Source organism: Scophthalmus maximus, chromosome 8 (genome assembly GCF_022379125.1).
Source record: "Scophthalmus maximus strain ysfricsl-2021 chromosome 8, ASM2237912v1, whole genome shotgun sequence".
NCBI lineage: Eukaryota > Metazoa > Chordata > Actinopteri > Pleuronectiformes > Scophthalmidae > Scophthalmus > Scophthalmus maximus.
The window spans coordinates 11783346-11810816 of NC_061522.1; the positions used below are offsets into that span (position 1 = coordinate 11783346).

Here is a 27471-nt window from a genome sequence, read left to right on the forward strand (position 1 = left end):
ATATGACATGAAACTATTGGAAAAATGTTTGTTTTTTAAGATATTGAAAAAAGATATTAATATTCACTCTAAGTGACTCTAAGTGGACATCCCTCTGAATCAGCTTTGTTTTACTGATGCTGCCGTGATCATTTTATGGCCTCTGTTTTTATTATCCGCTTCTGCAGGAGAAGTTTGGAGAAGTAATTCTGGGATTTCCACTTTGCACATTGTGTTATTCTTTTATCTTTGTCCCTAAGGTCTGTGGTTGTATTCCTGATTGCACAACAGGCAGTCTGGGAAGAGCAATATAATTCTGTTATTGTTGGCTCTTGTCCTATAAAGCACTTTTAGTGATTAAGTATAGCTGTACAGCAGCTGGATTTTTTTTCTTCTTTTTTTTTCTTTGCCTTGAGAGAGTGATATAATGAAAGACTGTATTGCTTTGGGGGAATGTTACACTAAAATAATATAATTTCACTAATGTCAGCTGCTAATGAAGGTGAACAGGTTACAGCCACAAAAACTGGTCATAGTTCTCATGATGTGCACCTTTTTTCCAAGAGGTGGCAATGTCCTTCCATTGAGAACTCTGTCTGACTCAGCTGGTATATGTCCTATATGGCACAACCAATCGCACATTGTTTAAATGTTGTTGTCAAAATTTTATATTAAGAGAATGTTTTTGTGGTTTTTCTCGAACAGAGACGGTTGTGTGAGAGGAGCATAATGGGCAGTCACATAATGTTTATGTATTTATCATGCAGGGCATACAAAAATGTGAAGGGACAAAGAAGGACACTGCTCTTTCAGACAAACATTTAGTACAGCATGCTTTTTGAAAAAATTGGTGAATTATTCTCTAAATGTCCTTTCAAGAGACAAAATACAGAGATCGTATCTGACCTCAGAAGTCCAACCTGAAAATGTCAAGTTTAATATTATAGACATTATCAAATTAAACAAATATACATATATGTATGGTATTTACATGACATCACATGGGATTTATTTAAAATATCTTTATAATCTCCACTGTAGAGAAAATTCAGATATTAACCGTTAATACAAAATAACATGAATATTGGTAATATACAAAGACACTGTTGTTGAATTTCATTCTGTCATGCAGTTTGTGCATGTATAGTCCACTGCGTTTAACATTACATCATTGGAACATCATTTTATTAAAAGATCATTCTTATTTATTGTGCATTTTTCAACAGTTGTTTTTTCAAACAGCTTTTTCATTTAGCCTGCGTTATATATAATTCAGTAATACAAAGTAAAAATGGTGTGTTAAGTGCTTATAAAAACAGATTCTTTAAAGTAATAAGACATATAATGTTTAACAAATTTTTCAGAATATAACCTATAGGTTTGTGTCTCCACTTCTTCCTTTCTCGCTGGTAAATTGAAAAGTTGTGGAGATGATTAGGCACAACTTCTAGAATATCACAGCTGCCTGGTGAACCCTTCCCATTATGCAAAACAAGCTCTCTGTGCTTCATAAATGTGTCCACATTGAGATTTCAGTGGAGATGAAAATGTGTCCTGTTCATCTGATCCCAGTCTGTTATGTGCTATTCTTCAAGGGGTCTGCCCTGAAGAGAAAAACATACATATCTTATATGGTAGGATATCTAACTTACACACAATGAATATGAAATTGTGGCCAGATCACAATTTGCTCCCTATATGACCACAATTTAATGAATTCAATGAGTTTCTAAATTAATATAGAATATATAGAAAGAATGTGATAGATAATGTTTTGTTTTTCTCCCGATTTAGAATAAGTTTTTATACTGCTCCGCTAGTGATAACTGGAACGTATAGCTGCCTTCTCTGGTTTTCAACAAGTGCCTCACCCTCTTCTTTAGCCAGTTATGGAGTTCATATTGACGAGTTGCCTACCTGAAAAGTTACATAGGAAGTTATTGGCAAACCCTTCCCGCAACCTTTCATATCTTTCTCTGATCTGTGACTTGGTTAAAAAACACAATGAATAACTTTTTATACTGCTGCCACAAAGTGTCCAGAGATGCCTTTCAATCAGCCCCACACTGTCCATTCCCATTGCTTTAAGTGTTTACCCTGAATATAAATAGGGATAAAATAAAGACGTATTATCATGCTTATCTGTTCACACAGTTACAAAAACACACAGAAGATGGACTTACTAATGTGGTTTTATGCCCAAGCACTTTTTTGACCCATGGAACATCAGGGTCCAGACAGATCTTTTCCCCACCCCATTTAAGAGTGGCACTGCAAGACCGAATAAGACAACAAGGTACAATTACCCCAGACCCATACAGACACAGATAATAACCTCAGGTCTTTGTGTATTTGAACAAAAATGAACAGAAAAAACCTTTGGTCCTGGGGGCTTACATTATCTCGATGTTACCGCAGTGGGAATTGGCATGGTTCACCTTAACCGTTGCTATGTAACGTCCAATAGGCTTGTTCTCCTTGGAGATACACTCACATCGCAGAATCACTCCTCCGTCCCCCACACTGATACCTGAGGTTGTGAGAGATCAGAGAAGCATTTTCGATTTCTGGACGGAGAAGGTACTTGACACAAATCCCAGAGTGATGCTGCCAACAAAGAAAGCAAGGAGTTGAATGTACATTTACAAGACATTTATATTCTTATATTTCAACAGTGATTTACAGATGACACTCACCCTCAGGGATGGCCAGAAAAAACAGGAGTGCCACAGCAGTAAAGGTGGACATATCTGCTCGGAAGCTGAAGTCAGAGTTACAATCTAAATTTTTATAACTGGTGCTACTCACTAGAGAGAAAACGGATGTTCTGTATAAAGCTCAGCCCCTCACTCTGTAATCATATACTGGGATGCAACTCTTTTGCTCCTTCCCCATGTCCCTCCCTTAATTCTTCAGTTTTTTCATCAACACTTAACTTGTGGATTTAGCTCTGCTCTTGTGATCCCGTGGGAGGCAATTCTCGTACGTCGGTGGTTATAAAGATTCATGGGAGCGATTAATTTAGCTCCAAAGCCGACAGCATTGCTGCACCTTGGGACAAATACCAGGAAGATTTCCCTGGAATCTTTCTCCATTCTCTTGTGTTCCGGCACATGGAATCATCCTCTTTTTATTATTTACAATCTCTAAATGTGTTGCAGCATCAGTGAACATTTTCACTTCTGTACTCCTTCAAAGGAATCGCGAACATTTGCGGAAAAAACACCCATTAGGTTTTTATTAATATCAATGTAAATATCTGTTAAAATTGAACATTAAATATATCTTAATACTATACATACAAATATAAGTTTAGAAGTCTGCATTTATCATCTGACGCAAGCCAGTGTTGCGAAACGTCACAGGAAGCTCTTACTGTACACACGAGGAATGTAAACACCTGCAGGGCCAGATACCCTCACTCAAAGTTTTTTCTGAAGGGGGGAAAAAAACAGTTAATCTTCAACCCCTTGTTTTGGCGCCTATTAGTAAATCCCAAAACTCCCTGAGACTTTCCAAAAAACCCCAGAGGCTGAGTTTCCTTTTTTAGTCACTTCCTCATTTTGCTTCTCATCAATATGTTCAACAGTCCAACTGTCGCTCGGATGAAGCTCATTGTTTGCTACAATGGAACAGGCTTACACTAAATGCTATTAACGCTCAAGCATTACGATTGGCTAATACATTTTAAATAACAAAGACAGCTGGGTGGTGACATACTCATGATTCACTTCTGATTTTCCCAGCTCCTGTTTTTCATCTCACTCTTTTGTGTTCAGTATCAGTGTGCAGTTGTTTTGTGAGCATGTGCCAGTGGTTGATTTGTAAACCCTGCTTTATGATCAGGCAGTGATATGTTATCAGGCAGAATGTCATTCAAGACAGAGCAACCAATCGCTAAATGTACAATAGGCCTATTATACTCTACCATACAATACCTTTGTATGCATGCTATGTTATGGAATGATATGCAGTACCTTACTATGCTAAGTTATACTAGTGCTGAAGAAGGTGCCAAAAATACTGAGGGCTCTGTTTTCTTGCCAAAACAAAGTCCCTGTTGGAGCTGTCAAAAACGAATTTCACCAGGCGGTAGTTTGTTTTATGCTCTTGTCTGGTATTCTTCCAAAACTTATTACACAAATGGGCACGGAGTGTTACTGGTAACGTTACATGCAAATTATCACTAAATGTCAAATATCAACCTACTTGATGACGATTCATCATGTGCGTTCAAACTCTATATGTTCGAATCCATTTATATATTTTTTGACCTGCTAACTATCTGAAAAATGTATGGATCTCTGATAGCTGATGATCCATCCAGCAGTTGTAAAGGCATATCCTTCCAGACCAAAAACACCCTCTTCATGTTGATTCTAGAATAAAATGTAAAATATTGATCCCCTTTTTTCTAGAACCACCATTAGGACCATTCATTAGAATTAATACATATGTCTGTACAAAATAATAACTATAATCCATTTAATATTTGCCTTTTCTGCAATTTAGAGTCGAGTATTTTCTTCTCTACAACAATTAAAAGTTTTTGCTGAGGTCAAGAGCAAGTTATGGAGTATCCAAGTATCTCTGTGTCATAAAGACTTCACAATACTTCCTCTTTGATATCATCAGCCTGTTTCCTCTATTGTGTGCGTGTGTGTGTGCACATGTGTGTGTGTGTGTGTGCATGTGTGTGCACGTGTGTGTGTGTGTGTGCACATGTGTGTGAGAGAGAGAGACATTTTTTAGATTACAAAATATTTTTGATTTAAGATCACTTTTATTTTGTACATAAAAACATGAAATGCACAGACCCTATTCACCTTTTATATTTTATATTTTAAAAATCTTATGTTATAATGATCATATTATATTAACACTATTATATTAACACTCCCAGATTTCCCCCCATCAGCATTGGGGAAAATTTTGGACATAAAAAAAAATGAAATTGTTCACATGTTCCCTAATTTATTCCGTCACATGCTGCTGATAAACTTTCCATCGAAGTGTATCACATCCTGTATTTAACCAAATGATTTCATTTCCATAAGGTCATGATCTCAAGCATGTTTGAAATTTATTTTAGATTCTGTTCATGAAATTTGTAAATAAAAATAAAATAAAATAATTATTCTCTTAACAAACTTCCTTTTTGTCTACTGTCCAAATAAGTGGAATCAGTACATATTGTTTAAGTGAGGCAGCGAGTGAAGAAACAATATGTCAAAACCACAAAACCCCCCTTAAGACGTTGCCCCATACTTCCTTCTGCTTTGTAGACGCAGTGACGTAGTGACTGCAGTCAGGTGCTTGCTTGTGCTTGTTGAGGCTGTGTCAGCACTAGTGGAATTTTATTGACACATCACCTGCAGATGCTTCAGTTACTTCAAACAAACGAGCTAGCAGTGCATGACCTTTTTTCCTGAGAATCATATTGCCTCGCAAAAATGTGCTTTTAATCTATGAGGCGTTAATGTCAAAAGTTGCTCTTAGGCATTATCACATCATTTAAAAATGTATTTATAAGGTATAATTACATCTTTAGGGCTCTTGGACAGGCGTCTTTGCACAGGTCTCATTCAAATATTATTTTTAATAAACAATGGTCTGTTTATGGGACAGGTTTAGTAACATTGATAAAGCCATAACCAACAGCCACCGTCTTTCTTTATCATTCTCAGTTATCTTCTATTAGTGGGATCTACAACATATCATTGAGCCATATTTGGGTTTAAATACACCCTACAAAGAACCTTGAGAACTGGGTGGCATTACACAGCCTCCACTGATGAAGCAGTAAGACACTGTAGACCTTTTGATGCTGCAGCAGTGTTCACTGATATGTATGTTTGTATGTTTGATACTTTGAATGTTGCACATATATGAAATAATCAGTCCACGGCAAAGAAATGGGTGCAAAGTTTTTAAAATTTTATTTCATGAAATCAATCTGCCTCTGGTAGGCAAATAGAGAGACGATATCACAGTATATAGCATTGTGTTTTTTTCCTACAAATGCCTGCAGGAATAGTAAGTAGCAAGAGAAGTGTATGTGTGTTGCCTTTTGCGTGTGCTTTTGAGAAATGTGAACTACAGATAACTGAGGTGATGGCACGGATACGTTTTCTCATACAAGACTCCAGCTTTTTCTCTGCCTCCTTCTAGATACCAGAAGAATGCATTAACAAGTAAGGCCGGTGTGCATGTTTTCTATGTACTATGCATTCACCTTGATGCATTTCAGCACTTAGATATGGTGTGTGACACTGGCTTGCCTTTATTGGACTTTAACAGCAATAAATATGGAAACGCATGCAAGGCAGTGTTTTGAAATTCTTGTTATTTTTTCATAAAGTAACTTTCAGAGTACGTGAGAGATTTCCTTTCCTGACGGTGAAATTTTGGATGACAAATCCAGTGGATTACAGTTGTCAGTCATTCACAGATTGCATCTAAATATCCATTTTATTACAGGACATCTGTGAATCAGATGTCAGTTGATCAATCTCCAATTTGTAAGGTTGGTGTCATTAATGGTGCAATACTCCATTAACAGGGAGTCACAACCTAATTCGTGAAGTATTTCTCGAAAGCATTCTTCTCAGGTCAGTCAGATTATAGCAAATTTGAGGTGACTGCTTTATAAAAAATAAATAATAAAACTCAACTATTAGTGGCCTGTGAACTCACTTGATACATCATCGTTTGTTTAGTGTAATTTCCCACTGCCAACTGTCCGGGCTTGCGCAACCTGCAGAATCCTGAGAAATGACTCATTTCCTGAAGACAGCTTTAAAAGGAGCCCACTTCAGCGCTAGATTCAAACAGCAGAGCGAGAAGGCAGCTGAACAAAGAGGAGAAGTAGAGGAGAGAGTGAAGTGACAGAAAAAAGGAAGAATAAAGAACACAACATCTTTTCATTTACATATTCATTTTCAGTCTTCGTTGGAGACCTTCCTGAAGGACATTTAAATTTTTTTAGTACCTTTACTGTTGCGGAATTTGTAAAAGGCAAAAATGATGAGCAGCAGAGTCATCGTCGTTGCTGTAGCGGTGCTCCTGGCCTCCCTCGCCATCAGTGAAGGTAAGATTCTTTTTTTGTGCATTAACTGAACTGTCACTACTTTGTTGGCTTTCTTTTCTTAATGCACGTATAGATAAGAGAAAAACACTATGCATTTTGTGACCGTGTGTGACTGCTGTCTCCTGACAGGGGTGAGTCTGAGAAGCCTGGGAGTGGAGATGCACTGTCGCTGCATCCAGACAGAGAGCAAACCCATCGGCCGCCACATCGAGAAGGTGGAATTAATCCCTGGCAACTCTCACTGCGAAGAAACTGAGATCATGTAAGTGCTAGCTTCAAAGCCTTCATTCCATCTAGATGGTGATGATGTTGGCACTTTCGGCGTGAGGTTTTCATCGATGTCGACTTGTTCTGACTGAATCTCTGTGTCTTGTTTGGTGTTGCAGTGCCACCCTGAAACACTCAGGCAAAGAGGTCTGCCTCGACCCCGAGGCTCCCTGGGTGATAAGAGTGATTAACAGGATCATGTCCAAGTGAGTACAAGTCTAGTTTCATGATTTAATTGGATAATGTGACAGAAAATGTCAGAGACTCCACTTCTGAAAGACAAAATAATAATTATTTTCTGTTTCTTTTCCCTGCAGCAGAAGACGCTGAACGGATGACAAGAGGCGTCTGCAATGGGTCTGAGACATTTATAGACAAATGATCAGTTCTTGAATGTACTTGACTGGTCACCACCCTGATTTCATACCAAGTGACTTGTGATACTCAATGTCCTGATGAGCTGTTGAAGGGGACATCAGAATTTACCCGTGTTTGTATCAAACATTATTTATTAACAAGTCTGTGCTTGTTTGTAGGTCACTTACATACATTATGTTTAAGCAATAACTTGTTTCTTGATGTTCCTGAAGTCTGTAAAAGTAGATTACTCTTTTCTTGTCTCTTATTTATATATTTAGCATATTTATTGATGTATTTATAAGTTGTGTCTGAATTTGCTTATCTAAATGATTAATTAAAAAGGTCAAATGAAATTGAAAATGAAATTGCTTTGTTTTGTCTTATTGATAATTTATTAATCATACAATTTTTAATTAGCCTTTCATGCCATATGTGCTTAAAGGGGTGAGATGTCCAGTAGACATTCATCTTAGAGTAACTGATATGTGCATAATGCATCATCTTTTTCATTGCCATTACTTTTGTAATATTCCCTGCAGGCATAATGGATTATGGATAAGAAATATAAAGTGAATTGAGGGAAATGTGTTGCCTAAGGCTTTACTTGATCATTTTAAAATTGGATGTGGATTCTCACATATACGATGTTAACTATATGTTTATATAAAACAAAAATATTGTATCAATAAACCCCCATAAGCACACGTGAAGAAGTATTTGGAGTGCGCTCCGGATCAACTGCGTCCACCCTCCTCTTGGCACTTTATCAGACTGTTAGGTCACTATCGGCAACATTACAGACCATCATCACATGACTATCTTGCCACAGGGACAAACCCTGAATTGATTCCCACTTAAATACTGTTAATCATTTCAAGTCAATTCAACTGTGAAATTTGAGTTCCCCTGCTGCTTTAAACATGAGTCAATTGAACCTGGGTGCAATAAAGGATATTGAAACCCACAAAAACAAATACAATCTTATGACTCAGTCATAGATAAGATGTGTGGTTCTTACATATAGTTGTGAACTGAACTGACCTGAATGCCACAACTTGAACTCCTGAACTAAAGTCAGTGTGAATCATTGCTGACCATTTGAACAGTTATAAGTTCATTTGTTGTTGCACCCATAACTGCCTTTGGATAAAGTTCCTACAATTCTGAAACAAAGCGGTCTGAAAGATTGTCCACATGCAAGTTAAAATCAAATGAAATATTAACCCTGCTGTGACTGCTGTGGATAATTGGAAGTAATCTGAAAAGAAAAGCGGCACATGTGGGTGGTCGTGAAGCATAACTGAATACCAGCTTTACTTTGGTGTAAGAAAATATGTAGAAACAGATCATTAACCTACTTATGTCTGCTCCAACCTCCAAACTGACAATGACTGAATGATTTTAACTACGACTGAATGATTTTAAATAAAGCAGCAATTTCATTTTCTTTTCAGATCCAATGTTCATTTTCTTTTCAGAACAGTGACTCCAGTGACTGCCAATGATACTCGTGTGCACAAAAAGAAGGCAACGACTACGAGGGTTATTATTATGATTATTATGATTGTGATTATTATTGGCCATGTTGAGGACGCAGGCGAAGGGGCGGGCCTGAGCGCGCAGCGGGGGGTAGGTGCGGTAATGCGGCGCGCAGAGAGGAAACGCTCGGCGCTGCACGGACACGCAACAGATAATAACGATCCACACAAAATGCTGCGTCCGCGGGCGATGTGAAGCTGCTGCACGTGAGGAAACAGCACGAAGTTCGCGAACGACGACGCAGGAGGCTCCTCTCGCCTTTGGCTGAAGCGCTCGCGCAGGCAGTGTTTTGCCGCAAAAAAAAGAAAAAAGAAAAAAGATAGACCTTTTTTTTCTTCCCCCCTCATCCCACCAGAGCTGTCGCCGGTGCATGATTCCCTCCGCTTGGCTTGCAGGACCAGCACGAAAAACCGGGCGGCGTTGACGACTGTGCGTGGTGGTGGTGGTGGATACTGTCAGTGAGTGATTCTCCTCCTCGGCAACTCTTCCAGGATGGCGCTAACGATCTGCACGAGATTCACCGACGAATATCAGCTGTTCGAGGAGCTGGGGAAGTAAGGAAGCATGTTGTTTTTTCTTTGAATAATCATCTGCCATCACCCCTGTATGACATGTCAGACTGTTATGTAACACGGGCTCTCTGTGTCTGTGCGTATTTCTTTGGGGTGTGCGTGTGCGCGCAGCTGATAGCGAAGCCATGGACCATACGCCCGCGATGCGCTGTGGTTAAATGCGCCTTCATGGCTCATGCGGGCGAGGTGCAATGGCACCATGTTTGCTTTTAGTCCCACATTCGGAGCCCTGCTCGCGCTTTGCGATTGCAAAGGAAGGCGTCGAGTCGAGCGTGTCGTCACTCGCCTCCATCCAGCCCCTGCAGCCGCTGATGCATTCCGGCCTTTGGGCTGCCAGAGGAGGGCGAGGGGCTTCCGAGTTGTAAAATGAACCAGGGTGAACGAAATGCATGTGTGTGTGTGTGTGTGTGTGAAATGGTGAGAGATGGTAACCCATCCTCCCCTCTCTACCCACACCTCCCCCCACCCCTTCCCCCAAAACCCTCCTCCTCCTCCTCCCCCCATGTGACAGAAATACACACTGTAATGCGACAGCATGTAGGCCTAGTCGGCGATGACACATTCCCCCAGCCAAGCATCCAGTTGCGGTCAATTATCAGACACACGGGCAGGGAATTCCTCACCCCTGAGAGAGAGAGAGAGAGAGAGAGGGAGAGAGAGAGAGAGAGAGAGTGAGAGAGAGAGAGGGAGAGAGAGAGAGAGTGAGAGAGAGAGGGAGAGAGAGAGAGAGAGAGAGAGTGAGAGAGGGAGAGAGAGAGAGAGGGAGAGAGAGAGAGGGAGAGAGAGAGTGAGAGAGAGAGGGAGAGAGAGAGAGAGAGTGAGAGAGAGAGAGAGAGAGAGAGAGAGAGTGAGAGAGAGAGAGAGAGGGAGAGAGAGAGAGAGAGAGTGAGAGAGAGAGAGGGAGAGAGAGAGAGAGTGAGAGAGAGAGGGAGAGAGAGAGAGAGTGAGAGAGAGAGAGAGAGAGAGAGAGAGAGAGAGTGAGAGTGGGGGATAAAGATCCGCGTACCTGCATGTTTGTGTGTGTGTGTGTGTGTGTGTTTGTGTGTGTGTCAGCGCTCATGGATGTGTATTGCATCCGATTTTAGGGAGTGAGTGGGTCTAGGGCTTATATGCATAGGTATGGATTGTATTTGTGTGGTCGTGAACACCCCGTGGTCATTGCACACAGTCCCAGATGTCTGCAGCCAAGGTTGAGGTTCAGCCAAAGCAGAGAGAGCGAGAGAGAGAAAGAGAGGGAGGGAGAGAGAAAAAGAGAGGGAGGGAGGGAGAGAGAGAGAGAGAGGGAGAGAGAGAGAGAGAGAGAGAGAGAGAGAGAGAGAGAGAGAGAGATGGAGACTCTCAGCATTCTAACTGGAGGAATTGATCTCCCACAACCCCCCCTGATGGAAGCCTGTGTTTCTAGTGAGTAAGAGGAAATCTCCTCCACAGCCTCAGCCCACTGCTTTATGATCCCGTACCCTGTTTTCCATCTTACACCTTCTGTCATTAATAATGCACGGACATATTGCTTTTATATTACCTTTTAACTCACCTGATCCCCAGTGTGCAACATCTTCTCGCCACACTGACATACAAAGGACGACGAGCCGGCACTGATGAAAAGGGAAATATCACAATGGCTTTGTCCATGCACCTGGATGTTATTAATATTTCAATGACCGCGGGATGATTATTCTGACAGTAATTTTACATGCTGAACAATGTTCAATAGGTGGTATACTGATTCATTCAGATTTGGCCTTTGAACTGCGACACCGGCACTTCTATTTTGTCCGCACAAGCATATCAATCAGTCACGTAAACTTCCCATTTCTGCTCATCTTCAAATTCACTGATATACAGTTTTTGGTTTTGTGGGCTGCATATTTCCCACCTGTCCAGGGAGCTGTTGCATTCTCTGTATTATTGTTCTTATAAACATTTTAGCAGACTCTTGAAACCTGCTTGTGTAATCCATCACAGACAGGATCAGGTCTACATTGTTTCAGTCAGAGCACATTATTGTTGAGTGCTTATGCAGTTTAAGTGCAGATTGAAATAGAAAAAACAGCACTTTGTTGTCCAATGACATCATTGTAGCTGAGATATAAATGTGGTATGACACAACTTGAACACATCGCAAGAGTTAATCCTAATAGATTTTAATATTGTGCAGAAATGCATTGGATTTTCAGAGAAATTAAAGGACACCGATCATGCAAATCTCTAAAACATATCAATGGGGTTTGCAAAATGTAATGGGTAATGACTGGATGAAGCATGTAAAAAAACCTGTTTGATAAGGAAAATACAGGATCCCTGCTATATAATTTAAACAAACAAAACAAATGTCCTCAAATTGATTACATTTATAGTCTCGTATCAGTTTCTGAGCTCATGTGACCTTTGGTCAACCATGAATCTATTCCCTGAATCCAAATGCAAAGAGGTTTTCATATTTGTGAAGCATTTTTACGCAATGCATAATCAGATGTTCTAATCACTGTACACCATCTAATTCAAAACCATATTTGACTCAACCTGAAAAAAATACAACTTTCTCATTGCAGAAGGTTTGGCTTGTTCCAACATGTCTTGACTTGGAAACAGCACAGGTAATTCGACTGTGCTGTCGTCGTCATGTCGGACTGCACATACTCCTTTAACAGGCACAGCTAACATGTATTTCAAAGTGCCATGTTGCCCAACTATGCAGGATAGTCAAAGTGAAATTCTTATGTAACATGTTATGCTATGATCATTCTTTCACCAAATCCCCTATAAATTAGAGGTAAGCTTTAGTGGCAAGCTGCTCACTCCAAAGGACGTTAGATAACACGGCCATGGTACACATTGCTATATACTTAACAGTAGCTTGTGATCACATTGGCACAAAGCTTGAATTATTTCTCTTATTGTGATCAAATAACATAACAACGTGCTGTAACATCATCACAGTTTAGTAAGAAAAGAACAGGGACCATTTGAGGTGATGAGTATTTTCTGCTTTGTTGGTAATGTGTCTCTATCCAAGTGCCTCTGAGTGTTGGTGGTATCTCTGGTGTTGGTTGGAGCTGTAGACAGGAATTTGCTGCGGAGTGGAAGAGAAATGAAATGAAAAGAAAAATGCATGCACACAGACCAGGGTTGAATAGTAAATCGGCCCGACATGGCTGCAGAGGTGAGTGGAGCTGAGGCGGACCGCTCCGTGGTTGCATATAGAGATGAGAGATGCAGCACTCTGCTCTTCTCCTCCCTCAAATATAGCTGACCTACTTTTGTAATCTTCATACATGTGCCTGAAACACCAGAACGGCACACACGGCTGAAACGGTAGTGGGCTGGTAGGCACATTTGTTGGTGCTAGTAGTGCGGTGTAGTGATGAGGACAACGTGTACTGGAGGAGTTGCATTGCTACTGCATGCTGTTTGTGGATTTCTATTCAGAAATGGATAGAAAACTGTGTAAGACGGAAAAAATGAGCTCAGCCACATTTGTATTTACTCGTCTTTGAGATCCGAGGACTGAAAACCGTATGAAGCGATGCAGGTTTGAATAAGAAACCATGAAAAATAAACAGTCGTGGACCGCAGTAAATTTATGACAATTCAACACATGCTGCCATTATTGAAAAACTAACCTTCTTAATCTTAAGCATCTGGTTCACTTCTCTTCGGCTGACTCAAGCCAAGCTTTTTCAAATGAGCCTTGCTCTTCTGACCACCCGTTGACACGGCTGTCCGGTTGTACTTTGGATCACACCTAATGAGATATTGCGATGCCCTTCTAAATACATTAACACACATTTCTGCCCGTGTATGGTTTCAGGGGTGCATTCTCTGTGGTCAGGAGGTGTGTGAAGATCTCCTCTGGACAGGAGTTTGCTGCCAAAATCATCAACACCAAGAAGCTTTCTGCCAGAGGTAGGACACGCAAACACATGTACATACACCTGCAATAAGCATGTTCAGAAGAAACACACACCCACCACACACATGCAGGAAAACATGCTCGACGAGAAGTGTCAGAGTTTTGTGTGGATGAGCTGTGAACACGACTGCCCCCAAAACTCTGTAAGTGTGTGTGTGTGTTTGTGTGAGTAAAAGTCAGTGAGTGAGAGTCAGCCAGGTGCACAGGGGCAGAGACTCATCTGGATTTTGGTAGATTAACTTTTCTCTGTTTGCACGGACGAAAAAGGTGAAAAGTCTATGCAAATGCTGTAGCTAGTTGCCTGCTTGCAGTTTTTGTGCTGTGTAGAACATGTTCCTCTTTGTCTTGTTCATATATCTGTCCTCTGGTTTCTGTGTAAATGTTTGTCACATTCAACCACCTTGTGTGCGTGCGCCCGTGTGCATGTGCATGTGTTTCGTATTGATTCAGGGCTCTGGCTGGTCTTGTCGTCCCAGGGGCAGATCTCATGCGAAGCCGACCCAATTCTTTCACATCCGTCACTGTAATTGTAGCTGCTGGCCTGGTTGCTTCAGGCTTGGGACACACACAGACACACACGGGCACACACACACACACACACGCACACACGTGCAAGCACACACATGACCCAGGAACTGCCAAAAGCATATTTGTGATTACTAACCAATGGTGTGTTGTAGCTTCGCTGTGCCACCTTCTCTTCAGCCAATGGCGTGTTTTGTCAGCGCCTGCTTGCCTGTGATAACCAATGACTGCTGTCATACCACACAAGGAGTTGGGCTTGCGTAGATGCGAGCTGAGTTTTCCAACTGAAATTTTAATTTGTCAAAACATTTTTGTAGCGGAGTTACCTTGTTGCGCATGTCACTCGGCTGCCTATAGCTTTATTGTGAGGATGCACATTTCTCCCAGCTCCCCTCCTCACCCTTCTCACCCTCCATGTTGGCAACCTACTCTTCTTCCCTATTTTTAAATCTTCTTTTTCTCCCTCATTCATATCTCTTCTGTTTTTTTCTTAATTTACAAAAAGCATTCATATTTTTCTCCAGGTACTTCTACCCTCTAATACCTCACTACCTCTCCTTTCCCTCCTTCCTCCATCGGTCTGTTTCTTATCTCTCCCTCTCTCTGCTTCCCTCGTGCTGCATCTCTTCTCTTAAACTTTCCTCTTTCTTCCCTCACCATTCCTTTGCTCTCTCCTTCCCTCTGTCACTCTTCTGCCCATGTTGACCTTTCCTAGTGCAGTGTTGGTAATAGATACCTCAGTACACAGATCAGTGTCTCACCACTTGAATGCAGGGATAGATTTTCCAAAAATACTCGAAAGGGTTATCTCACCTCATATGCACGTGGGTATGTACACGCACGCACACACACACACACACACACACACACACACACACACACACACACACACACACACACACACACACACACACACACACACACACACTAATGAATTTAATGATTCACATTACAGGGACTTGCTTTGTGACAGTCGAAACAGATCTCAAGTCCCCACAACATGAGTAATACCTAGACCTCACACACTCTCTCTCTTTGGTTTGCTCTATTTTCTAGTGTGTGTGTGTGTGTGTGTGTGTGTGTGTGTGTGTGTGTGTGTGTGTGTGTGTGTGTGTGTGTGAGAATGTGTAGAGGTTTACACACCGGGCGTGCTGTCGTGTCAGATATGGTCTTACCCTCTTTCTGCAATAAGCCCTAGAATTGCAACTCTGATTCCCTTCTCTCTGGCAGGATCATGACCCCCCAGCCCCCACCCCTCCACAACACACTGTGTATGCGTACTTGCCTATGCAAGTTCATGTGTGTGTCAGAGTATATATAATTGAAAGGGGTTTAGTGTAGGATTGGTGACTGCAGTGCTGGCAGATCATGTGTGTGTGTGTGTGTGTGTGTGCGTGTGTGTGTGTGTGTGTGTGTGGAGGGGGGGGTTATGCATGCACACGTGTGCGTTTCGCCTATAGGACCAGTCGCACAGTCTTGCAATCTGCAATCCTGATTATGCAGCATTTCATTAAGAGCAGCAGATGAGTCAGTGAATGAGAGGAAGCTGTGGAGAAAGGGAGGGGGGGGGGGGGAAAGGAGAGGATGCAGAGGGAGAGAGACAGATAATCACCAACAGAAAGAGAGAACGGGAAATCAACACTTGTGTGTGTATGTGTGTGTGTGTGTGTGTGCATGCGTCTGTGGCTGTGTGCACATGCTGTATCCCTCACAGCAGTTGGATATTAGTCCTCTCCCTTCATGCAGGCTTCAGTGTCCTGTCACTATAACTCTGTCTGCTATCTTTTGTCACTTTGTGTTTCCTTGTGATGTGCTCTGTGTGTGTGTGTGTGTGTGTACTTGTGCACATGAATGTCCGTGTTTGTGTATGTGGGCACTGGCCTTGCTGCCTGGCTATGTGACCCTCTCAGCTTGTCTTAACAGTTGAGCAGATTTGCAGCGTTGAATCCATTACAATAAAGATGTTTTTGAAAAAAGACGGCTCATCTCGCTATGTAAATGTTGCCTTGCACTGTGGGTGTGACACATGGTCAATAATAATAATAATAATCAATAAGGCTACGTACATTTATAAGGAGTGAGGAATTAAAACAAAGAGTGTTTTTAAGTAGCACCAATGATGCTTTACCTCCTTTTCCTCACGTTTTTTATTCCTTATATTCTTCACTTATTGTAAGTGTACCCTGTTAAAAAAGTCCCATCACATTTGCAGCAACTGCCTTAATATTGTTCCTGGCTTGATGTTTTTCCAGTTCTATGTGTGCTATTGTTATTTTTGTGATAAAGGGGTGTCATGGCAACCGAGATGGTAGTGGTTGCTGAGATGTATGCCAGATGTATGGATCGTTCTTATACAATACACACATCCAGATATAGGTTATGTGTAAAAAAAAAAAAAGTGTCCATATATACAGTATATATCTGTGGATTTTTCTCTCATTAAGTAATATTTGTCTTTCCTCCTGTCTCTCTTCCCTATCTTAAAATGATCATCCCTGTGTTCCTGTGTTTGTGTCACCGTGACTGTTTTGCCTCACTTTGAAGAATGGAGAGGAGACGTGATTGCGGGAGGACGAAAGAGAAATGGGGGGAAGGATAGGAAGGAGGGATCAGTGGGAAGATGGGGGATCACATGACTCACTGGGTACTTGAAGGCTAAAAATAAACGCTGGTCATTCTCTCACTGTGGGTGTCTCTATCTGTTTCCTTATCTCTCTTTCTCTCTCTCTCTCTCTCTCTCTCACTACACAGACACAGACACACTCAATATTGACAATATATTCCAGTTTTGAAAGAAGCGAGGCGTTTGGTTTCGGTCGACGCTAACCTGTCTGTCACACGTGACTGAGCCTGAAACTGAAGCAAGGGTGTTTTATCTGCGTCTACAGGGTTTATGGGTATTTGTTTGTGTAAATTATATATTTCACATTTGTTAAGACATTAAATCACATCTGACATTGAAAAAACGTCTAAAATCAAAGGCTTCTTTTATAGATCTTCATCTCTTGTTTGTACTCGGGACACATGATCCATCTTTCTAACTGTCTTTAGACGGAACATCTGAAAAATTCGGTCTGGACATTTTCGGGAGTTTGCCTTTCACACATGACAAACAATGCAGGAGATTGTCCGAGTCAGACGTGTTCAAACCAACGGGAGCATTTCCTGTAGATTCCGTGCCGTCGGGGTAGAGTATGCATAAATAGTATAGGTAGAAAGCACACAAACCAGATAAAGGGCCTCAGTTTTATTCCATACAACATTAATCAGATTCATATGTCTACAATTCGGGTGAGATTTACACCTGGGGAAATCAGCATTTACCAGATCTTCGGCTCTTACAATTGTGTTAATAATGTAAGCTGTAATCAAAATTGCAGCTCTTCCATTTTTAATATGTCAGGATTTAGACATTAAAAATAAGATTGATTGTTGAGTCTGGAAAGAACCTCCAGTCTGGCTAACAAGGGTAATGGACTCGACAGAGAGCGAGGGCACTCTTAATTACAGAGTGGTACATCTGCCTCTGTCCTCTCCTACCTTTGTCCTTATCAACCTGTGTCTTTTTAGCAATCTCTTTGATTTACCCTTTCCTCACCACAGTCTCAGTTCCTCGCAGTAAAAACTGTCTGTGAGTTTCATAATGGAAGTCCTTGGTCTGCTCGCCCTCTTCAAGTGTTCACAATTAGTGCAATTACATTCTTTATCAAACCTGTTTGATAAACCAGATGCTGAAAGACGCAGATGACACTCAGGCATCAAAAATGACACATGAGAAAAATGATCAGATTGCTCGTTGAACGACACACGCAGACACATCTGTCCGTGTGTGTCGTTCAATGAAGTGTGCTTGTTGTATTATTTTTCCCGCAGTACCAAATCAATAATATGAGAACTTAGAGAGTCAGTCAAATCCACATTAGAGGCAATAATAATGTGTCTTGCATTTGTCTGTCACTGAACATTGAGCAGATGGAGATAGATTGATGCATCTAACACTGCTGCCGCCAAAGACGCAAAAACATTTTCCATTTCTAACACATTGACTGGAAATATCAGATGTGTTTTTCAGTATTACTTCCTAGATGACCAATTTTCCTCTGATGCTCCAAAATATTTTGCAGACAAAAATCAGAAGCATGAAGAGATAGAGATGCCTTTTTTCTGACAAGTAGCTGTAATTTAGACGTGCAAAAAAAACTGTAAATAAGAACAGTTTTGCTGGGAATTTGGCTGTATTAAAATACTGTACAGTATGTACATATGAGAGCAGATAGGTAGTGCTGGAATTGGATGAAACTAGACTGATTCCTCCATTACGTACTCAATCAACCATACTGTACATACCACTTACTGTAAATCTTACCACAGGATTGTAGCCATAATCATAACAAAGAGTGTGAATTATTGCCACATTAAATCCCGATGATTTTTGTGTTGTATATGTGTACACATGGGTCAGGATGTCCCTCAGATTAGAGCACTTTCACATATTATTTGAATGAGTGTGTCTGCATTACACCGAATAAGTTAAAGGCAGGCATTACCCCATGTTATGACACTCCCAGGAATATTCTGAGGGCAGTTTTATCTCTAGCCACCTTTTGTTTCTCCTCAGAGGTGAAAGCAAGGGAGTTATCAGTCTCATAATTCTTTCTCAGTTGAGATCCAGTGGAGGGTGACGGTGTCTCAGCGTCCTGGACGGTTTCATTTACATATGGACGAGGACTACTTAGCTGCTTAGCTGAGGATGTGAGATTCAACTCAATATCTTTTTTAATTAAAACTCTTAATTGAATTGAAACAGAGCAATTCAGCACCCTGTTGCGATGTGTGGTGGGTGATGTTGTGTTATGGTTAAGACCAAGGTTTATTGTCACAATTGATTAAAACCGTTGTTTTGTTTTTTTAAGTGGATGAATTCAATTGTGCCCATAATGTCATTTTGTCTTACCAACAGTGAAAACATAAAGGGATTACATTTACCATCATGTAAAAGCGTATATTTGAGAAGCTGTAATCAAACTTCCAACAATGTTTTGCTGTTTGCATGTCTAATATGACAGAGAGAGAGAGAGAGATCTTGTTCAGTGTGTGTTGATAAGTTTGTGTGGGTTTGAGTTATGAAAGATACAAATCAAGTTTAGGATATAAGTATATGTCTTTGTCCTCTTTGACCCTTTGTTTATTCTGTCTCTATGTCTGTCTCTGTCTCTTTGTCCTTGTCTTTTTATAACTGCTTGTGTCTTCTCTGTCTGTCTCTAACTTTGGTAGTATCAGACTCACAGGTTGTCAAACTACAAAACCGCAAAGACCACACACACACACACACACACACACACACACACACACACACACACACACACACACTCTTTCTCTCTCTATCTCGATTTATTTTTATTTTTTTATTTTTAGTGCATTTGTAAAACAACCCTGATGTTTCTGGTGATTTTTTTTAATAAAAGTTATTTTCAAAAATCAAAAATCTCTCTCACACTCTCTCTCTCTCTCTCACACACACACACACACACACACACACACACACACACACACATACAGCACTACACTCTGCTGCAGTGCGGTTGCAGACGTGACACATCAGAAAGAGAAACAAGCAACAATAGAGAGAGACAGGGTTGTTGTTGGGGTCGCCTTTAGGAGCTGGGGACAATTTGTCAGCAAGTTTTCAATACCTCATTCTGAAGTGTGTTAGCACAAACGTCGTAGTTAAGGGAGGACTTCAAAGTGCATTCAAAGAAAGAGAGTACAGAGACAAAAATGACAGACACAACACTAGTTGTTGAATAATACTGCACTACTGTAGCAAATCCAAATCTTGATTTAGGTTTTACTCATACAGATGATAAGAAAGGATTGCAGCAGGAAAAGTCAGGAAAGAAGCATGAATGAAGTCAGAGAAAAATCGACAGGGTGGTATATACGTGTGATCTGAAGCTTTTTCGATCACTTCCAGAGGGAAGCCCGACATTGTTCTACATAGCAGTAACATTCAGAATGTTATCTTTGTTACTGTAAACACACAAACAAATGTTTGAGCTGTTGGCCTTTTCTGATTGTGTTGGTTTATGACATATATTACATCATATGCTGTGTTCGGCAGCTTCTATTTTCAGACCAGACAATTTAATGAGAAAACAACAGTAACAGAGTTGCTCACACCTCCCCCACTTCAGATTTCTGTACTTGACTACATAGAAAACCACATATCTATGACCCAGGAATCAATAACATGAAAAGTTGCTAAAAAAAAGTTACATGGTTGACCCACGAACATCAAACGTCAAAAGGACTAGTGGACAAAGTGTGAAATCCTAATATGGGCAGCACAGAGGTGCATACTTGGAATGCTGACACCAAGAAAAAAATTGTTTAGGAAGAGATGGTTTATGACATGACAAATGCAAGAGGTCAGTTTCCTGCAGACAACAAAGCAGCTGGCAGAGAGTGTCCTTGCACCACTTCCAGATTTAAGTAGACTGAAGAATTTAAGGAGACTTTTCAAAATGTGCCGCATCTATAATAAGTCAGATGCAATTTTAGAGCAAAATGCTCACTGATATGGATGCTAAGGGATTTGCCAAGGCCTTTTTCACAAATTAACAGCTGTGAAAGTTGTGAGAGGAGGTCCCAAACCTTGAAATATGCATATAAAAGCAAAATGGTCACTATTGAAAATGTAAACCTTTAATTCGTAATTTTTTGAAAAACTCTCAGGTGTGAAATACGAAATGGGCTGTCATTCTGTATAATGCCATTGGGTTTGACATTCCTATGTCTAAAAACAAAAACATTATTGAAGATTTAAAGGGGTCGTCCCTGACAACACCTATAGTAACATGCACACTGGGCAGACATTCAATGCCTTGCGCTCTCCACTGCATCATAATCTTTGGTCATTTTTGATTTGATCAAATCAATGAAACATCTTCCTGAATGAGCTCTCAAACATATCTCAAAACTGGGAGAGATCGAGGTTTACACATGGAGCTAATGAAAGGTAACAGCCGTGAAAGCTGACAAATGTCAAATATGAAAATGACTTCACCCCGGGCCAGACAGAACAGCTAAAAGTTAGGCGCCAGAGAAAAAATGTGTCGCACTCTGGAGCCCTGTTGAGTAAGTTTTGTGACTGGCCATTAACAAGCAAGGCCATTACACTTCAAGCTTCTTGTGGGTACAGTGTTTTTCAAAGTAAAATTTCACAGCAGTGGATTGGTTTATGGCACAAATAGAGTTTAATTTTGTCTTTTACACATTTACATTGTCTTTTACACATGAAAGACAATAAAAACAAATATCTTGATAACAGGAAGCCACTGGTACATTCTAAGTGAAGTTACTGACATCATCGCCTTACCTTATTTACGGTAAGTTCATACATATCTAGACAGAGAACATACACACAGATATTCAGAAAAGCAGCTTAGATCAGGTCCAGACAGTCCTGCATGATAACCGCTGACTGGATGGCTCCACATGTGTCTGCACAATTACAGTGGCTTCACATTATGTCGAAAATGCTTGAAATCAGTTTCAACCACGTAAGCAGAATGCATTTTAGTGCACACACACACACACACACACACACACACACACACACACACACACACACACACACACACACACACACACACACACACACACACACACACAGATACATTAAAGTGTTATAAAGCATTTCTATCAGCCAGTCACAACTCATTGTTGTCAGACTTCTTGAGAGCCAGGCAGATTTCAAAGTTGACTGCAACTGACGTTTGTTTAGGGCAAAGGAGATTTCCTGTCCATTAAAAAGAAATCAATATGCTCTTGTCAGTCTATATTTAGACAATCACACCTTCACTCACATCCATTGGCACCATGTGGTTTTTCCACACAAAGGAATACCGCATGAATGCAGCGGTAACATAAAAAACTCCACATTGAAAAGAGCAGGACAAACCCAGCACCCCTCTTTATGAAGCAATACTGCTTAAATGTGAGCACACAATCAAACAGCATTAAAACATTCATATAGTGGCCAACATCATTTTTTGCTGTTAAGTTTCACAACATGGGCTACAATGATTTACACAAAAAAAACCCAAATACATGTAATGCAAACAAACATTTAGTTACAGTGCACTGTATGTTCATCTTCTGGGATTATACATAAGCATCTCGCCATTTGCTGTTGCAGAGTAAGTACTAATCCTAATGTATGTCCACATTGTGTGCTGTATGTGCTTTGTGTGTGTGTGTGTGTGTGTGTGTGTGTGTGTGTGTTATGGATTAAAATTGTCCAGAGGAAATGTGTTTAAATTACATGTCGTTTTTATTTTATGTGTGCATGCTCTTTCGGGATAAGTTACTTGTGCCTTCCTGTAGAGTTTGATAGTTGTGTGTGAACTCGCGATGTCGGCCATTTGCATGCAAGGCTGGTTCCACTGCAGAGGAGAGGAGAGGCCTGACACTCTGATTGGTGCAGGAGTTGCTAGACAACAGATGTCCAGCCGGCTGAGAGGTGGACTACCTGTGGAGGAGGGAGTGAAAGAGAGCGAGAGAAAGTGAGAGAGAGTGAAAGAAAAGTGGAGGTGGAAAATGATGGAGACATGGAATGAGGCAATCTTATGTCAGTCATTCAGACATTTGGTGTACAGTAGGATACAGTAGTGGAACATGCAGCCATCCTATCATGACATGCCTTTGCATGAAGCCTTTAAGAAATGTTTGCAATGGTGACCTACCTGAAGTTTTACATTATTATGTCTTCCCTAAGGGAGGCCTAAAATACAAAACAAATGAAGACAATTATTCTGCTACAGAAAAGGAAACCTATGCAAAAGGCAAAATGTTAAATGTAATTATTTTGCATTAACCAAACTTCACATACTATAATGTCCATTTTCCCAATGGTCTGTGGCTGACAATGTGGATTTGCAATAGAAAATGGTTGATAATGATGTTAATAATGTATGTAATGTGTAAAGTAAGGTCACTGCTTTATTGAGAATGGTCTACACTGCAATCTTTCCCTTTTTGCATTTGATGTGCTATTTTGACATTAGAATTTTTTTTTAAAGTTGGGACTGTAGCTACACTGATGATCCTTGACCTCAAAAGCCCTTCTGTCTATGACTGGTGCACACTGCGCAGGGTCCAGAGGATTGCATTTGAATGAGAAATGAAAGAATGCTTCTATGTTGGAGAGCTCTGATATTCAAAATCCTAGGACTAATATCAAACATTGCATCCCAAAGAGAACATCTAATAGCTCCACATCGAAGTGGAACTATTATATAAGGTGACGTAAATGAACACAGGGTATTTGATTGTTCTAATATAATATCAAAACATTGTGACTATATTTTTAGTATTTATATAAAAGGTTATGTTTATTATTATTGTAATGCAGACATTAAGGAAAACTGAGGGCCACTACAGTGGGACATTTGAGAGCATTACTACAGTGCGTTACTTTGACCGGTTGGGGCGAGAGTCTTGCAGCATGCAACTCAATGCTGTGAAGCTGAAGATAAATGTATAACCTGAAGCAAAAATCTTGAAGTGTCATAAAAACAATTAGATAAAGAAGAAAGGAAGTTTGGGTTAGTAAAATAGATTTATTAAATCAGTAAAAAGGAACTACGGTATATGGAGTTTGTGCGTTAGACAGGGAGAAGCAAAGATAGACTGAGGCAGAGATGGACAGATGAGTGACCTTGCTCAGAGGATCCTGCTAATCGTGAAATAATGGCTCAGCTGCCCTTATTGTCAGGATGCCTCTCTGCTGTCGTGCTTGTCTCTGCCAGTAAACTTCCATCAAAATCAGAATTGGTGTATTCTCACAGGCAATATGGCGGACTTGAGACCACACGAAAGAGCCACAATGGGGTCCGTTCTAGATTATCTAAAGAAGGAAAAAGAAAAGACGTATATATATCCACACACACAGCAGTATATTTTGCAGAAAACAAAAAATAAATGTTTTTTTTACATTTGACTCCTGTAAGGATAGAAATGATCTTTAGTGAGTTCTTTATTTTGTGGTTGATTTATTGCTTTTTTTTATTTGAAGGATTTGCAGTTCATACTTGGATGGATGGATGGAAAATATTTTTAATGAAAGTGATGGAAAGTGTTTTTAAAGATCATCACACTGACTGGCACACATCCACCTCCTTATCTGGGGTATGGGAAATCAAAAAATACCATCTCCTCTTCTGTTTTTGTGCTTGTAGGGAGCAGGATTTAAATAAACGCCTTCCTCCTGTATTTTTAGCTTTAACCGTGGCGTAGGTACAGCTCCTGCTGTAGTTTGTTTGCACTTCACTGTTGGGATTTTATTCTGGCTTCATCTCTTTCACTGCGGCGGATAAACTCCACCCGCTGGTGTGCAGCTACAGTCCTTCAGTCACAGCACATACACACTTTTAGAAAGCATGAGAGAGCGCGCCAGGTTCTATTTCGTTCAAAGTATACTGGAGCTCTAAGTTTGCCTGTGTGTCTGCTTGTCACTTCCTATAGATGCACTACACCAACACAAACAAACAGATATACCTGTACCTATAATGGACACAAGCTGCCTGGTGTTCTTGCCTCTGAGTTCCCAGTTTCCATAGCATCGAGAAGAGCAGAGGAAGGAGGCGAGGATGAGAGTAAAAAATAGGCGTCCTATTTTATTTGAATTTGCTCTTCTTTCTCTCCCTCACCTTGCCTCTTGCGCTGCCTCTCTTTTTTTTGCTTGCTATATGTTCTGAGATAAAAGCTAAAATGGGTCGCCCAGTACCGCACTGCATCGCTCATTCGTTTTCACCTTCTTTTGACGGGATGTTTGAACGTGGTCACCTCTCGGTCACAAAGTCAGATACCATCAGTCTGGTCTCACAGAGGAGAGATGTGACCATTCCCACCAGTCGCTGTCAGTCTGTCTGTGAAGACAGCATTGTGTTCAGTTCATGAAATTCGGATAATTTGGATAAAAAAATAGGCTTTTGTTTTAAACATTTAGGGATTAGTCTAATAACCAAAAGGAAAAGTTGACTATTTAATGTATGTTTTTGCATAAATTTGCCACAATGTGATTTATACATAAATATATAATACCAATAAAGGAAAATATACTTTCATCAATTTGGGTGATTGAATTCTACCTTATTGCACAGCCCAGGTTCTTGATATATATTTTGATGGATATTGTGTTTATAGCAAGAACAAATTCTTGATCATCGCATTTCATTTTGATACTATAAATTTTAATTTAACTTATGTCCTTGTGGCTTTATTTCCTCCTCTTGTGTAGCAAAGGGGAACTATATTGCACAATGGAAGAGCTCATATTGAGCCTGACAGTGGACGTCAACATGAACCCACTGTGGCAGCTCACTGTGTTTGCTGCTCACTGTTCTCTGCCAGTTTGTGGCACCAATCAGGTCAAATTATTTCTGTCAAGTATTTCAGTTCAGATAAGGAATAGACTTGGCTGACACTAAGCCAACACGCAGACAGACACAACAAACACACACACACACACACACACAGTAGTGTGAATGTCAGGTACAGAAACACGCACTGACGCTGACAACGATGCCCAAACAGTCCGCTGTGTCCTCCACTGAGTCAAAACTAACTTGCAGCCAACTTCACTTTAGATGACGCAGAGAGCCAATCATAGCAGGGAATAATGAAGCGCATTAAAAATAACCTCACTCTCTCTCTGTGTTTGTGTCTCCTCTGTTTTTTGTCTTTTTTCCTTTTCAAGATCATCAAAAGCTGGAGAGGGAGGCGAGGATTTGCCGTCTACTGAAGCACCCCAACATCGGTGAGCTGCAAGTCCTCCATCTCAACACGCGCTCACACAAGAGCACTGACACAAACGAAAAACAATATTTTGTTCAGGTCTACGGTGCTTCCTGCAGTGGTCATTCATCTTCTAGATACAGTTACGAGAGAGCAAGTGTGTGTGTGGGAGCAGGTATCTAATGATGATGTATCTGTGTGCTCTCCCTGCTGCGTCGTCAGGAAGACATAGGAGCCTTACATTCTCTCTCTAAACTACTGACCCTACTGGCCTCTTTTGTTCTGCTCACACTCATCCACTTATGTTCTTTCTGTCTCTCACTGATCTCTCAACTCAGTTTTGCATCACAAAATGTGGTTGCAAGTCATTTTCAACATAACCCTCCTATTATGAAGTATGACAACAACAATGACGGATCATTTGAGAATCCCAAACTTTGAAATCTTAAATACGTTGAGTTGGAAGAAAAGACAATATAAGACATATTGGAGGCATCGCAAAGAAATTATGTCGGACAATTCTTCTATAATATGAGGAGCCAAATGCTCAGGGCTTTGAGGGCTTCACCGACTTCACCGTATCAATGCAACGTCCCGTGTTAATACCTCAGATTAGCAAGGATCAAGGACCAAAGTGGAACTTCGGAAATGTATTTCTTCATATTGAATATTTATACGTTTGAATAGATTCAACTCACTGTCTTCAGATCTAAAGAAAAGTTAGAGTTTAAAAATCAGCATCGACAAAGCTCTTAGCAACAGCATGAATCATCATATTAAGTGGAGATAGAATATATATAAAACTCATTTTGCTTCTTCACACTACATTTTTATATTATCATTTACGATACACAACTCTGAGGCAGGGCAAAACAGTGAACATGATGAGTATTGGCTTTAGTATTGACTAATTCCTGTTTTTCTTCTGTCTCCCTTCCTCCTCTGTTCTGTGTGCGGTGTGTTCTCCTCGACAGTACGTCTCCATGACAGCATATCAGAAGAGGGTTTCCACTATCTGGTGTTTGATCTGTGAGTAAGAGACCCTCACTCACACATTCGCAGTCAGTTATACACACACACCTGCCAATTTCACATGTTGTGTCTTGTTTTCCTTATCCTTTCAACTTTTACTGTGTTTTATGAGGTCAACACCATGTACAGAAACTTTCTTGGTATTCATGAAGCTTCATTGGGCCACACCAGATTTGTGTAAATCCATCACTAAGATTGTGAAAATCCCCTTTAAGTTCCTCTTAACTTACAACTAGTTTGAAACTCATGATTTTATACCATCAAACTATGATAATGTTAGTAAAAAATGTCTAGTAAAAACTTTGCAATGTGCAAATCTGTTTCTAAGAAACATCTGTTGCACCATCCAATCAAAATAGTCAACTAGCTGGAAGTCACCTGTTGCATCATATATATAT

At 40.4% G+C, this 27471-nt stretch overlaps 3 protein-coding genes across 13 annotated transcripts in view; 2 read left to right on the forward strand and 1 right to left on the reverse strand.

The window, feature by feature from the left end:
• Window positions 1-711: 711 nt before the first annotated feature.
• On the reverse strand, window positions 712-2850 carry LOC118313126 (interleukin-8). The gene is made up of 4 exons (XM_035638413.2): window positions 2676-2850; window positions 2377-2509; window positions 2163-2250; window positions 712-1583 (listed from the first exon to the last, which is right to left on the reverse strand). Exons 1-4 carry the CDS (start codon window positions 2725-2727, stop codon window positions 1563-1565), a joined length of 294 nt encoding a protein of 97 aa, XP_035494306.2. The 5' UTR covers window positions 2728-2850; the 3' UTR covers window positions 712-1562.
• A 3945-nt stretch (window positions 2851-6795) lies between these two features.
• On the forward strand, window positions 6796-8061 carry LOC118313125 (interleukin-8). The gene is made up of 4 exons (XM_035638412.2): window positions 6796-7069; window positions 7199-7331; window positions 7456-7542; window positions 7654-8061. Exons 1-4 carry the CDS (start codon window positions 7003-7005, stop codon window positions 7664-7666), a joined length of 300 nt encoding a protein of 99 aa, XP_035494305.1. The 5' UTR covers window positions 6796-7002; the 3' UTR covers window positions 7667-8061.
• Window positions 8062-9308: 1247 nt separating this feature from the next.
• Window positions 9309-27471, forward strand: part of camk2d2 (calcium/calmodulin-dependent protein kinase (CaM kinase) II delta 2) — a 32602-nt gene continuing 14439 nt past the window's right edge. For 3 of the 11 annotated variants that reach the window (XM_035638402.2, XM_035638401.2, XM_035638403.2), the window contains exons 1-4: window positions 9310-9789; window positions 13616-13710; window positions 26004-26063; window positions 27016-27070. In XM_035638402.2, the coding sequence (XP_035494295.1) occupies window positions 9728-9789; window positions 13616-13710; window positions 26004-26063; window positions 27016-27070 (272 nt within the window). In that variant the 5' untranslated portion in view covers window positions 9310-9727. Of the gene's footprint in view, window positions 9790-13615; window positions 13711-26003; window positions 26064-27015; window positions 27071-27471 lie in introns of all 11 variants that reach the window. The other 8 variants (XM_035638409.2, XM_035638406.2, XM_035638410.2 and 5 more) reach the window with 6 other exon arrangements.

Excerpts from the sequence above, each read along its gene's own strand:
- LOC118313125 (XM_035638412.2), top strand. The coding sequence starts at position 7,003 with ATGATGAGCAGCAGAGTCATCGTCGTTGCTGTAGCGGTGCTCCTGGCC. Across the intron at positions 7,070-7,198 it reads CTCCCTCGCCATCAGTGAAG|GGGTGAGTCTGAGAAGCCTG; the intron begins GTAAGATTCTTT and ends GTCTCCTGACAG. Across the intron at positions 7,332-7,455 it reads TGCGAAGAAACTGAGATCAT|TGCCACCCTGAAACACTCAG; the intron begins GTAAGTGCTAGC and ends TTGGTGTTGCAG.
- LOC118313126 (XM_035638413.2), bottom strand. The coding sequence starts at position 2,727 with ATGTCCACCTTTACTGCTGTGGCACTCCTGTTTTTTCTGGCCATCCCT. Across the intron at positions 2,510-2,675 it reads TTTTCTGGCCATCCCTGAGG|GTATCAGTGTGGGGGACGGA; the intron begins GTGAGTGTCATC and ends TCACAACCTCAG. Across the intron at positions 2,251-2,376 it reads TGCGGTAACATCGAGATAAT|TGCCACTCTTAAATGGGGTG; the intron begins GTAAGCCCCCAG and ends TCGGTCTTGCAG.